General features: G+C 36.9%; 2 protein-coding genes and 1 long non-coding RNA gene across 3 annotated transcripts; all 3 read left to right on the top strand.

Annotated features, from left to right (window-relative positions):
• Positions 1-234: 234 nt before the first annotated feature.
• Positions 235-2,209, top strand: LOC111994524 (F-box/kelch-repeat protein At3g23880). Its single transcript, XM_065772264.1, has 2 exons — positions 235-413; positions 577-2,209. The coding sequence occupies exon 2, from the start codon at positions 730-732 to the stop codon at positions 1,999-2,001; it is 1,272 nt and encodes a 423-aa protein (XP_065628336.1). The 5' UTR covers positions 235-413; positions 577-729; the 3' UTR covers positions 2,002-2,209.
• Positions 2,210-2,305: 96 nt separating this feature from the next.
• LOC111994526 (probable 26S proteasome non-ATPase regulatory subunit 3) lies at positions 2,306-6,287 on the top strand. The gene is made up of 3 exons (XM_024026416.2): positions 2,306-4,332; positions 5,437-5,574; positions 5,667-6,287. The coding sequence occupies exons 1-3, from the start codon at positions 4,249-4,251 to the stop codon at positions 5,670-5,672; spliced, it is 228 nt and encodes a 75-aa protein (XP_023882184.1). The 5' UTR covers positions 2,306-4,248; the 3' UTR covers positions 5,673-6,287.
• Positions 6,288-6,306: 19 nt separating this feature from the next.
• On the top strand, positions 6,307-10,610 carry LOC112003525 (uncharacterized). Its single transcript, XR_002881989.2, has 2 exons — positions 6,307-7,047; positions 10,207-10,610. It is a non-coding gene; the product is annotated as an uncharacterized LOC112003525 (long non-coding RNA).
• The last annotated feature ends 943 nt before the right edge of the window (positions 10,611-11,553 follow it).

Below are 11,553 nucleotides of genomic sequence, written 5' to 3'. Positions count from 1 at the left end.
AAAATTGTTGTATGGCCGTATGGGTTGGTGGTTACAGTGATGCCCCTTGAGTTTTTTGAAAAAATAAAAATAAAAAAATGCCGTATGGGTTAATCATTCTCTTGCCCTTGCGTTTTTTGAAAAAAATAAAAAAATAAAAAACAATGTCTGTTACTGTTTGAGTCAGTCACTGTACCTTTTTTTTTTTTTTTTTTCTCTCTTTTGATCTCAACTACAGAAGTCTTTTCTCTTAAGTTATTCCCTACTCAGCTACTCACATCAGGCATTTCTCCTTTTCACTCTTTAGACTTCTGCACTTTAAAGTCATTGTATAAGATCTTTATTCTTCTTGTTTTCTCTCTTTTTTAGACTTTTTGCTCTCATTCTTTAAGACTCCACTCACTCCATCACTCAGCACAGTCAGACTCAAACAGGTGGTTTGTAATGGGTTTTAATATTTGGGTTTGTGATGGGTATTGAATCTTTTGATATTTAGATTTGATCTAAGTTTTGATTTGTGGTTTGAATCCTTGAGTTTTCTGGGTTTAATTTTGGTTTTAGAATTTAGATAACTCTTCCTCTCTGTGTGTGTGATAGACAGGTGGACACCGACCACCGCGCCGACTGGAACCGCCACCGAGATTGCCGGAGAATCGTTTCTCAGGCGCGGCGGCGGCTTGGGCTTTTAGGAAACCGAAGATTCCGGTGACTCCTTCCAACATCTTTGGCTTTCTGGGTCTCATCCTAGCAATGTCTCAAACAAGGGAACCTCCTCCTCGTCGGATCCTCCGACAAAACAAGAACCATCTCCCACACGACATCGTACTCAAAATCTTGGCAAGGCTACCTGTCAAATCAGTCCTCAGATTCAGGTGCGTCTCCAAAACCTGGTGCTCCTCAATCGCTACTCCTAATTTCATCTCCAACCACCTTACTTATCACAAAAACAACAACAACAACAACAATTTAGCTTATCTCATATACATTCCTCCTACTATTTTTCCTCCTTCTAACATCAACATCCCAATCTTTATCGGTGGTTACGACCACGCATTTAATAGGATTTCCGAGTACCCAATTCCCTTTGCTTCTCTTGTATCTTATACCGTATCAGCTGGTTCATGCAATGGCCTGGTGTGTCTCTGTCAAGTAAGACCCACTGATCCTTCTCATATATATTTGTGGAACCCCAGCATTAGAAAAGTCAAGAGGTTGCCTGATTTTTCCTTAGACCATAGTCGTCGGGTTTCTTCTGGATTTGCTTATCAGTCTGAGACCAATGACTACAAGGTTGTCAATATCTATCAAATGCCTGCTTCCAACCACCATGGGCATGAGCTTGAGGCTGCGGTTTACACATTAAGCTCTAACTCTTGGAGAAGGGTTGGAATCTCAGTGACAAACTTTTTTTTTTCCTCCCCCTTCGTCAGTTCCACTCCCACATTTGTTAGTGGGGTTTTGCATTGGTTGGGTTACATTTCTGAAGCCGCATTTCATTACATGATTTTGACATTTGATGTCAATAATGATAAATTTGGAGAGATAGCACTTCCTGATGGACAACAACTGCTACCACAAGGTCTAATGGCGGTACCAAATTGTCTGATGGTGTTCAAGGGGAAACTGGCCTTCATTACATTGGATTACCGCAAAACCAGCGGCATCAACGATAATGAATACGGAGAATTTATGAGTTCTCATCCGCGTGATTCAGGCTTCATATGGGTGATGAGGGAGTATGGTGTGCACGAATCATGGAGCAAACTTTTTTTTGTCAAGTTTGAAAATGTTGAACATGTATATTTCTTTGGATGCACCAGTCGCGGTGAACTGCTAGTTATAAAGAATGGAGTTTATACCGAATCCAATGCTGAACAGAGACGGGGACGCAAGGTGATTGTTTCGCTTGACCTTGAAACTTTACATGAGAAGGATCTTGGTTTCCAGAATGATCCACTTATAGCTAGTTCTTTCATGGAAAGCCTTGTGTTACTTGATGGAGCAACTGAGCTATCTGGATAAGAAGTGGAATCATTAGTGATAATCACAGGATTTTGTTATGTAATTGTGATACAAATGAGACCATTATCATGTTGTTTCCTTTGGTATCATTTTGTTTTGAGGTAGGCAGAAAAGTATTGATGTAATGTAGGTGAATTTTATTCTTGATTTGTATCAAACCTTAATGATTCTTAGGAATCTCATATTATGTCTCATATGTGTGCTGTGATCTGGTGTTGTCTAAATCCTAGAGCTACTGCTGTGTGCTTTGATCTGGTGCTGCCTGAGCCTATGAGCTGCTCTGGTGCTGTGTTAAGTAGTGACTGTGTAAGCAAAGCTTGCTTGCTTGTATGAACTAATTCAAGACTGGTTGTAATTACTTAGGCATGTGTATGTTGATAAGGGCAGTATTATGCTAGCTTAGTAGTGTAGAAGATGTTAAAACTAGAGCATGTGCTCAGTTGTTGGAGCATGTGACTAATTGGTAGGTTGTTAGAGGTAGTTATGCCAGCTGGCACAAGGAGTTACTAGAAGAGCTAGGTAATTTATCTACTGGTCAGGATGGTACATGTACAAATAGGTATTGGGCCTTGTAAGGAGATTGTGCAGAAATTAACCGACAATTTTGTTTCCTGTTCTCTCTTCCCCCTCTCAATTCCTGGAGGTCAGTCATATCCTTCAATATTTCAATCAACCCTTAAACACTACCTGCCACCAAAGCTCTTAGCAATGCTTGTGGCAATTTCATGAAAGAATTATGACATTTTACTTGTAACTTTTTGTGTGCCTCTCTTATGGTGTTATAACTTGTTAACGATTGGATTAAGGACCTTATTTAAATCCAACCAAATAAAATAAAAACAGAGCAAAAGAGAGCGAAAAGAAGAAGCTCTAAGGTGAGAATTTCGGATTAGATTAGAGATCTTACTACGATCCAAACAAAATAAAATTAAAATGGAACAAAAAAGAGGGAAGAAAAGAAGCCCTAAGATGAGAATGTTAAAATTGTGATGTGGAAGTTCTTATTTGGTGAGCGTAGGCCCAAAAAATGTCTTGTGCTTGGTTCCTTGATCAGAATGAAATATATCTTGCTAGTGGCTGCAGTGCATTTGCAATGCAATTTTAGTGACAAAAAGCTCATTCAACTGACAGATAAAAATTTCCAAGAAAATTGGGCTTGTTATATCTCATGGGGATTGCATTATCTCATTCCTGTGAGAAAAAGGTTGAGATAAAAGATAGTGCAGGAAACACTTCTTAACCTACTACTTTGCAAATACCTTCATTAGAACTTATATGATCAGGCAGAGAAGCTTAGGTCAAAGGCACCTCAGTTTGAAGCCCATTCAAAACAACAGGTAACTCTTAATTGTTTTTAGTACAAAGCTATATGCCCATTACACTTTGTGGTCACTGAAATATAGGATATGGTTCAGATTTCTGCAGAAGGCCAAGTTGCATATCTGCAACTATATATTAACTTTTTAGGGTTTAGTCCAGTGATAGTTATAATTATTGCAAAAGGTTGAACAATTAAGCCAGAGATAATAAACACGACATGACAGCTTATTGAAGACATCTTTTAACGGCATTCTTGTCAACTCTGCACTGTAATATCAACCTCTACACACAGTTATATATTTCTATAATTCTTTATAATTTTATATATCCCTAATTTTTTATTTTTTGGTTTTTGGTTTTTGCATTATAGTCTAAAGTTTGGTGGCTGATGTTGAATTTGTGGAATTGGTGATCTGGGTTTTGATTGTTTTGCTCAAATATTGGTAATTGCGTTTTAAAGTTTAGATTTTTCTGTGGTTTTGTGAAATTGGTGTTTTCTAAGACAATGAACTTAGCCACAAAGTAGAAATCCACTTTCTGAAATTGGTGACCTGGGATTTGATTGCCTTGCTCATATATTTGGAATTGTGTGTTGAAGTTTAGATTTTGATGTGATTTTATGAATTTGGCGTTTCTGATACGATGAACTTAGCCACAAAGTACAAAAAGAGGTCTGGCACTGCACCTTTATGTAGCTGCTTGGATGCACACCCTAATAGTTTTTATTGAATCCATTTTAAATTTATTATTTTAAAAAATGCAACTGTATGTAGCATACATGTTTTAGATTTGGTGTTTATGCATATGCATATGTGTGTTTAGATTTGGAGGGGATTGCGTCTCTCATCGAGACTGGCGCATATACCTAAGAGGTGCGATGTACTGTGCGTGTGGTTCAGCTTACCATGGCGCTGAGGCAGAAGCTGAATGCGAGTGCTCCCCACATTCCTCAATTTCACTCTCATCCTAGGATCTAAGTTGCATGGTCGGTTGTTTGCGTATCTTCCCAAGGTAATTTAGGGACATTTTGAGTTTGGGTCCGTTTGTAATTTATGCTCTCTCTGTTCATTCTTGGAATGGTGTATTTTTAAAAAGTGAATAAAGGAATTGGCACTTCACACAATTGATGATGCACCTGGCATATTCTGATGTTAAATAATAATAAATGAAAACAGGGCTAAATAAATCAAGCCATTGATAAACAGCTCAGGTAAGACTTTGATAAAAATTTCATTCATGTTTGTTTATTTATCAACAAGCTGAGTTTGAGCCTTTTTAGTCTTGTTTGATAAACAAGCCAGGCCCAAGCAAAAAGAATTTCAATTCTAGCATTTCTTGCTAGCCAGAACCAAAACCATTTTAGATTGTAGTTACACATTGGACTTTTTTTACAGCAAACAACCTATCTCCATGATGTTTCAAGTCTAGCACTTTCAATCCTCATCCAACCAGAATTTCCTCAAATGTTTCCCTTTGATGCTGACTAATTAGATCAAGCAACTATGATACCAATGATGATGAACCTAACTGATTGGACTCAATATGGCAGTGCATCTAGTTGGATCATGCATTTTTGCTAGTCCTTGAAGCCCAATTTTACCAACCCATTAACACCCATAGTTCCTCTAGGTGCTACTACACTCCAATCAAGTAACTGATGCCAGTGTGTGTGCCATATCCAGTGATGCCAAATGTTTCTGCCTTTGAACATGGTGTTCAAGTGAATGAATATGGTAATATGAATGAGGTTCATATGAAGAAAGGTTATTGGAAATTGAATTCAAAGGCTGGTAGGGTTTAATTTGCAGTCTAATTTCTACTTAACAATTTATAATTATGTGTAACTATTCAAACATATGTTTTATGTTTTCTAGGAGTTTAAATTACTTTCAGATTGGATTTAATTATCATTGTTTACTTAATAAATTTTTTTTTTAAAAGTTCAGAAATATAATGACTTTAGTATTACAGAGTCACAGACAACTACATTTAATATTGTCAAGCATCCTAAATACAAGAATAGTCAGTTGAGAATTATTTTCATCATAATCAGAATTTATATATTGAATGTTTTTCATACTTTTGAACACTAAAACTGTTAAAGGTTGGTTACAGGAGGATGAACATGACATGGATGTTGACACTGTTACATTAGGGACTCAAACTATTGCAAAACACTCCTTGCTAGAGCTAGAGATTTACTGCTATTTTCTCGTGCTAATATTTCTCATTGATCAGAAGAGATACAATGAGGTAACATGGTTAGATAAAGGTCCTTTCTTTTTTAACCTTTTTCCCCCACCTCAGTCATTGTGGTTTTTAACTTTGCTTTTGATATCTCTCAGGCTTAAGCTTGTACCTTGTCTAGCATTGTTTGATTGAAGAACATGATTAGGAGAACCGTTGATTTTTCAAGCATCCAGGCTCTACTATTATTCTCTTACTTATCACAAAAACAATTTAGCTTATCTCATATACATTCCTCCTACTATTTTTCCTCCTTCTAACATCAACATCCCAATCTTTATCGGTGGTTACGACCACGCATTTAATAGGATTTCCGAGTACCCAATTCCCTCTGCTTTTCTTGTATCTTATGTCGTATCAGCTGGTTCATGCAATGGCCTGGTGTGTCTCTGTCAAGTGAGAACATATTCCGCCACTGATCCTGCTCATATATATTTGTGGAACCCCAGCATTAGAAAAGTCAAGAGGTTGCCTGATTTTTCCTTAGACCATAGTCGTCGGGTTTCTTCTGGATTTGCTTATCAGTCTGAGACCAATGACTACAAGGTTGTCAATATCTATCAAATGCCTGCTTCCAACCACCATGGGCATGAGCTTGAGGCTGCGGTTTACACATTAAGCTCTAACTCTTGGAGAAGGGTTGGAATCTCAGTGACAAACTTTTTTTTTTCCTCCCCCTTCGTCAGTTCCACTCCCACATTTGTTAGTGGGGTTTTGCATTGGTTNTGGGAGGCCAAGTTGCATATCTGCAACTGTAATATTGAGTGTTTAGGGTTCAGTCCAATGATAGTATAATTATTGCAAAAGGTTGAACAATTAAGCCAGAGATAATAACATGATATGACATAGCTTATCAAAGGCATCTTTTAATGGCATTCTTGTCAACCATTTGTTCCCTTCGTTATGCTTTCTCCCTAGCAATCCCGTCACTAGTCTTTACTAAATATATTGTTACCTATGTTTGCTTCAAATTGTATATGATTTGGAAACTTTTAGGGAAATGGAAAATGTTAGTGAAATTTTAGTTCATGTCAAAGAAAGCATAGATGGACAGGATCCAGTTGCTGTAGAAAAATTACAGATGATAGTGAAGGAATTATTTTTCTTTCTTTTTTCGGGTGGAGGGATGGAAGGGTTTCTTAGTTTCTAATCTCACTGATGGGGCAGTAAACGTGGGTTCTATTTTAAATTGTTTCACTTTTATAAGCTACACATTTTGAAATGACTGTTCTCTCTTGCAGTTCTGCCATTACCTTTTCAACCTAGGAAAGATTAGGACAATTCAGTTGGAGCATACAGATGCAAATAATCCCTCCTGCAGCTGCTCAGAAAGCCCCTGTTGCTGCACTTGGTTTTTAAGTTCAATGTAACAAGTGGGCAATCATTGTTTGCTTACTGCTAGGGGAAATTCCTGAAAGGACCATTTTTATTCAGAAAGGCATGGATCAGGCTTTGAGACCATACTTTGAATTGACAAATGTAAGTCTTGGTTCCCAGTACTTGAATTGTTCATTTTAGTTTTTCCATATAATATAGGGCTGTCAGCAGGTTGGACTAAGTGCAGAATGCAGATACAATGACATCCAAGTTCTAATAATATATACCTAAATCCAAAAATGCAGACTGCTCTTTAAAGTTGTGGCTGAGTTTTGTTCTGAATAAAATATAAAATCCAATAAGAAAGCAAATAATATACTAATAGAAATTAATTTTTAAATAAAAAGGCTAAATTTTCACAAGTAAAGATTATTATTTTTAAACGAGTAAAATTTCATGATTGATTTCTAAAACCATGTGAAATTATATTGATTCTACTCTACCCTAGTCTCTATTGAATCTGATTATAAGTAAATCTTAAAAATTGTAGTCCCTCCTGCTTATCTATCTTTTCTTTGGGAGATGTCCACATTCTAAAATGAGTTTATAAAATGATACTTTGCAAATTTTCCTAAAAAAGTTGCCTTTTAGAAAATTTTGAAAGTGTTTGATAAAATCCAACAAATTTCAAATAAGCCTGGTGAGCAAGGGGTTAGGAAGCTTAATTCTGTTTCCAAAGATTGAAAATCTCTTTTCTTGGGAGATAGGCATGAGATGCTCCCGGAATATCACCCTCCGAGCAGAAGAAATAGCAGGGTTATTGTATTCCCTCCTCAAGAAGTTATTGAGGTTGTGCAATGGTCTACGTTTGGTATGCCAATTTCTTGATAAACAGTTATCATTTTTTCTGGTAAAGAGGTCTGTTCAGACTTTGTGGAAGCCATTTGGTGGGGTGGAGGTGCTCACTTTTGAGAACGAACTTTTCTTGTTCAAATTTGTTTTGGTTCAAGATCGGGATGCTGTCCTTAATGCTAGATTATGCTATGTGGCCAACAATCCTCTCTTTCTTTGAAGATGGCAGCCTGGTTTGCAACTCAGTAATCTAAAGTTGGGCAAAATTCCTTTCTGTGTGAAATTTCTGCAACTGCCTATAGAGTTATGGACCCCCAAGTGCTTGAGTTGGGAAGGCCATTATATGCTGATGCAGTCACTGAACTACACCAGAGGCTTGGATATGCTAGAGTTTGTGTGGAAGTTGGATTTGATGATGAACTTCCTGATTCCTTGGTTGTTGTTTTTTTTTGGACCCTTGGTTGTTGAATTGCCTGATGGAAAGACCTTGGAAGTTGGAATTGAGTATCCATGGAAGCCTGAAAATGTTTGCATTGCAAAGTGTTTGATCACTTATCCAAATTCCATCCGTCTAATCCGTCCAAGCCTTGGTTTCCCAAGGATAAGGGTCAGGTTGACAGGACCTCTCTCCTCTCCAAAGAAATCTGTGGCTGGGTGTGGAGGAATTTCTGTCACCTAATAGATTTGGCCCTCTTTAGGTTGGGAATGGTAATGATGAGGAGGGGCTACAGGAGCAAATCTCTGTCCTCAGGGAAGATGAATTGTGTGAATTTCAAGATAAAGCTGAAATTTCTGAGTCCGCTGGTGGTACTGTGAATGATGTTGTCCCTGTCCTCTAGATACCATTTGTGGTGTCTCCCAATGCTAGGCAAGGAAATAGGAGTGTCACTAGAGCTCAAGTGGCTGCTGGGAAGAAAGCTGAAGGCTGTGAGGAAGGGGCTCTAGGCCAGTTCACTCTATTGGAATTTATGGATGCTGCCATAGAGAAGGGAGCTAAACTAAAGCAAATAAAAACTGTGAAAGCCAAGGAAAAGGGTAAGATTGTGCTTAACCCTGTTAGTACTCCAATGGTGAGTGATGTGATCAGTTTACTTGAAAATGGTTAGATGATAGTGTTGGAATGCAAGGGGTCTAAGTGATCCTTCTAAACAAAGAGAGGTAAAGAAATTAATTAGGGATCGAAGAGTTAATTTTGTTTATTTAGTTGTGACAAAGGTTAAAGATTGGAATGCCCTACAGATAAAAGAGCCCTTATTCCCAAATTGGGGTTTCCTCAATAATTATGATAGTCATGAATTAGGAAGAGATTGGGTGTGTTGAAACGCTAACATTTTCCATGTCTCAATGGTGTTAAAAGACCGATCAAGTCATCCATTGTGGTTCTTTCTAATTAAGCAAAATGGGAAGCGTCTTTTGTTTATGGCGCAAACTGTAATTTTAAAAGGCAGGAGCTGTGGCAAGCCATTTATGGGTTACAATACAATGGAGGACTAGAGATGAACCTTGGGTGGTTTTGGGGGATTTCAATGTAGTTAAAGACTCAGTGAGAGTTTTGGGGGATTGGGTAACTCTGGTTTTGAAGCTGAACTTGCTAATTGGATGGGTGTTCAAGGACTATTTGATCATCCTTATATTGATGTTCTGTTCTCTTGGAGTAATAAGAGAGATGCTACTATTATCACTCTTGGCTGCTATTTATTCTTTCTTCTCCTCATCTAAGCTCCTAGGTGAATTGAATGCTACCACTATCACTCTTGTACCTAAGGTACCTAACCCTTCCACCATGTCTGAGTTTAGACTTATTTCTTGCTTTACAAATGCATTACTAAGCTGCTGGCCAATCATCTTAAAGCTTGCCTTGATATTCTCATGAGCCCTACTCAAACAGCTTTCATTCCTGGTAGAAGTATAAGTGAAAATGTTCTGTTGGCTCAAGAATTGGTGATGAACTTCTTATTTTATTTTAATAAGTAACAAACTTCTTCTCATTTGCAACCCCCATTCATCAAGTGTTTTCATTCCTCTCCAGAGTATTGTAATTCAGAAGCTTATGAGTTGGTGATGAATTATTAAAGAATTCTCCACACATACATGGAGGTTAATTAGTTCAAAAGATAATTTTCATTGGTGTTTTGGTAATTTTAGTCTTTGTTTTATTTAGGAAAAGCATTGTAGGGAAGAGAAGGGACGGTGGGGGGGTGGGTGTTGTTGTATTGCGAGACAGTCTAGGATACTCAATACGTATAGGTACTTCTACTAATAACATGGCAGAAATATGGGCTGTAAGATATAGTTTAAATATGGCTAATAACATGGCAGAAATATGGGCAGTAAGATATAGTTTAATTATGGTTGGGAATTTGGCTTTAAATATATAAATCTAGATATTGATTCTAAGCTTGTTATTAGCCGGCTATCTACATGTGGTGTAATGACACCGGTAATTGCTATTTTGATATGTGATTGCAGGACCCTACTCGCTTGAGAATGGACCGTCCTTTCTCATCATCACGTATACCATGAAGAGAATGGAATGGCAGATGGACTAGCAATGAGGGGAAGGGAGCAGGCGTGCACTATACAAGAATAATCAATGTCCATCTTTTGTGCATTATAACTATATATGGGACATTTTGAAAAAAAGGTACTCCACAGAAGTGTCCTATGGACTAAAGTTGATGTAGTAGTGCTCTTTATTATTAATAAATAAATCCCCTCTTTCTACCAAGAGAGAGAGAGAGAAAAGAAAGAGCAGAGCTCTTTCATTTGTGTGCTGCTGTAATGATATTGGTTAGGAAGAAGGAATCTTAAATGCATTTGTAATATGTATAACCTAAATGACCTAGTAATGCTATTGTGACATTCGATATTAAGTATCTTTTATAATCACTCTCTAATTTTTATATTTGGTCATATATATATTCAGCCTTAATTTTTAGTAGGATTGAAAGAAATCTTTGAGCTTTTCAATTTAATTTTTTATATATTATAATTTGATAGATACAATGGTGAATGGTGGATTTGAATCCTAGATGTTTTTATTGGAAACATCAAGATTTGCTAACCAATTGAATTACAAGGCTCTATACATAATTAATAAATGAGAATAGCATTTACAATTCAATAAAAATAAATAAAAAAGAAGACCTATTTTAATTTTTGGAATACTAATATTTATTAAGTTATGAGCAACTTAATTTCAAAGCCAAATATCAAAGGTTCATTAGACATAACAAGCCAAACATCGAAGGTTCATTAGACATAATGAGAAAGTATCTCATGCGTCTATTATATACAATGGTTGTGTTACGAAATATTGGTCTCTCTCACGTACATGTAGACATCCACTGCAAAAAATAAAATAAACATATGTATAAGATAATTCTCACATGCAACTATGCAAGCACAAGCCATGTGATTGCACATATTATTCAAAACAGAAATGTCACCTGTAATCTTCAAAAAAACTTAAAAAGCAGAAAGAAAAAAGAGAAGGAAAGATCCGTCTCTCTCTCTCCCTCTTATGAAGATGTAGAATGTGTCAGAAACACTATGAAAGACATCAGCAATGATGTTGGAATTGAGCTTCTTGGAAACAAGAACAAGTCAAATTTAGAAAAGCAAAAATCATTGATATTTCTTTACGAAAGGGATTTGTTTAAACATGCACAAACCAAAGGTGGCATAATTCAATGTTCTACGGAGTGAGTATATTGACACAGTGTCATCCACATCCAGGAACTGAGTCTACTGACTCATCCACAACAAAAAAACAAAAACATGTAGTCAAAGTTGCACGAGAAGCACTCAAAATCA

Source organism: Quercus suber, unplaced genomic scaffold (genome assembly GCF_002906115.3).
Source record: "Quercus suber isolate HL8 unplaced genomic scaffold, Cork oak 2.0 scaffold_56, whole genome shotgun sequence".
Classification (NCBI taxonomy): domain Eukaryota; kingdom Viridiplantae; phylum Streptophyta; class Magnoliopsida; order Fagales; family Fagaceae; genus Quercus; species Quercus suber.
This window is presented reverse-complemented; position numbering and strand designations above follow the sequence as displayed.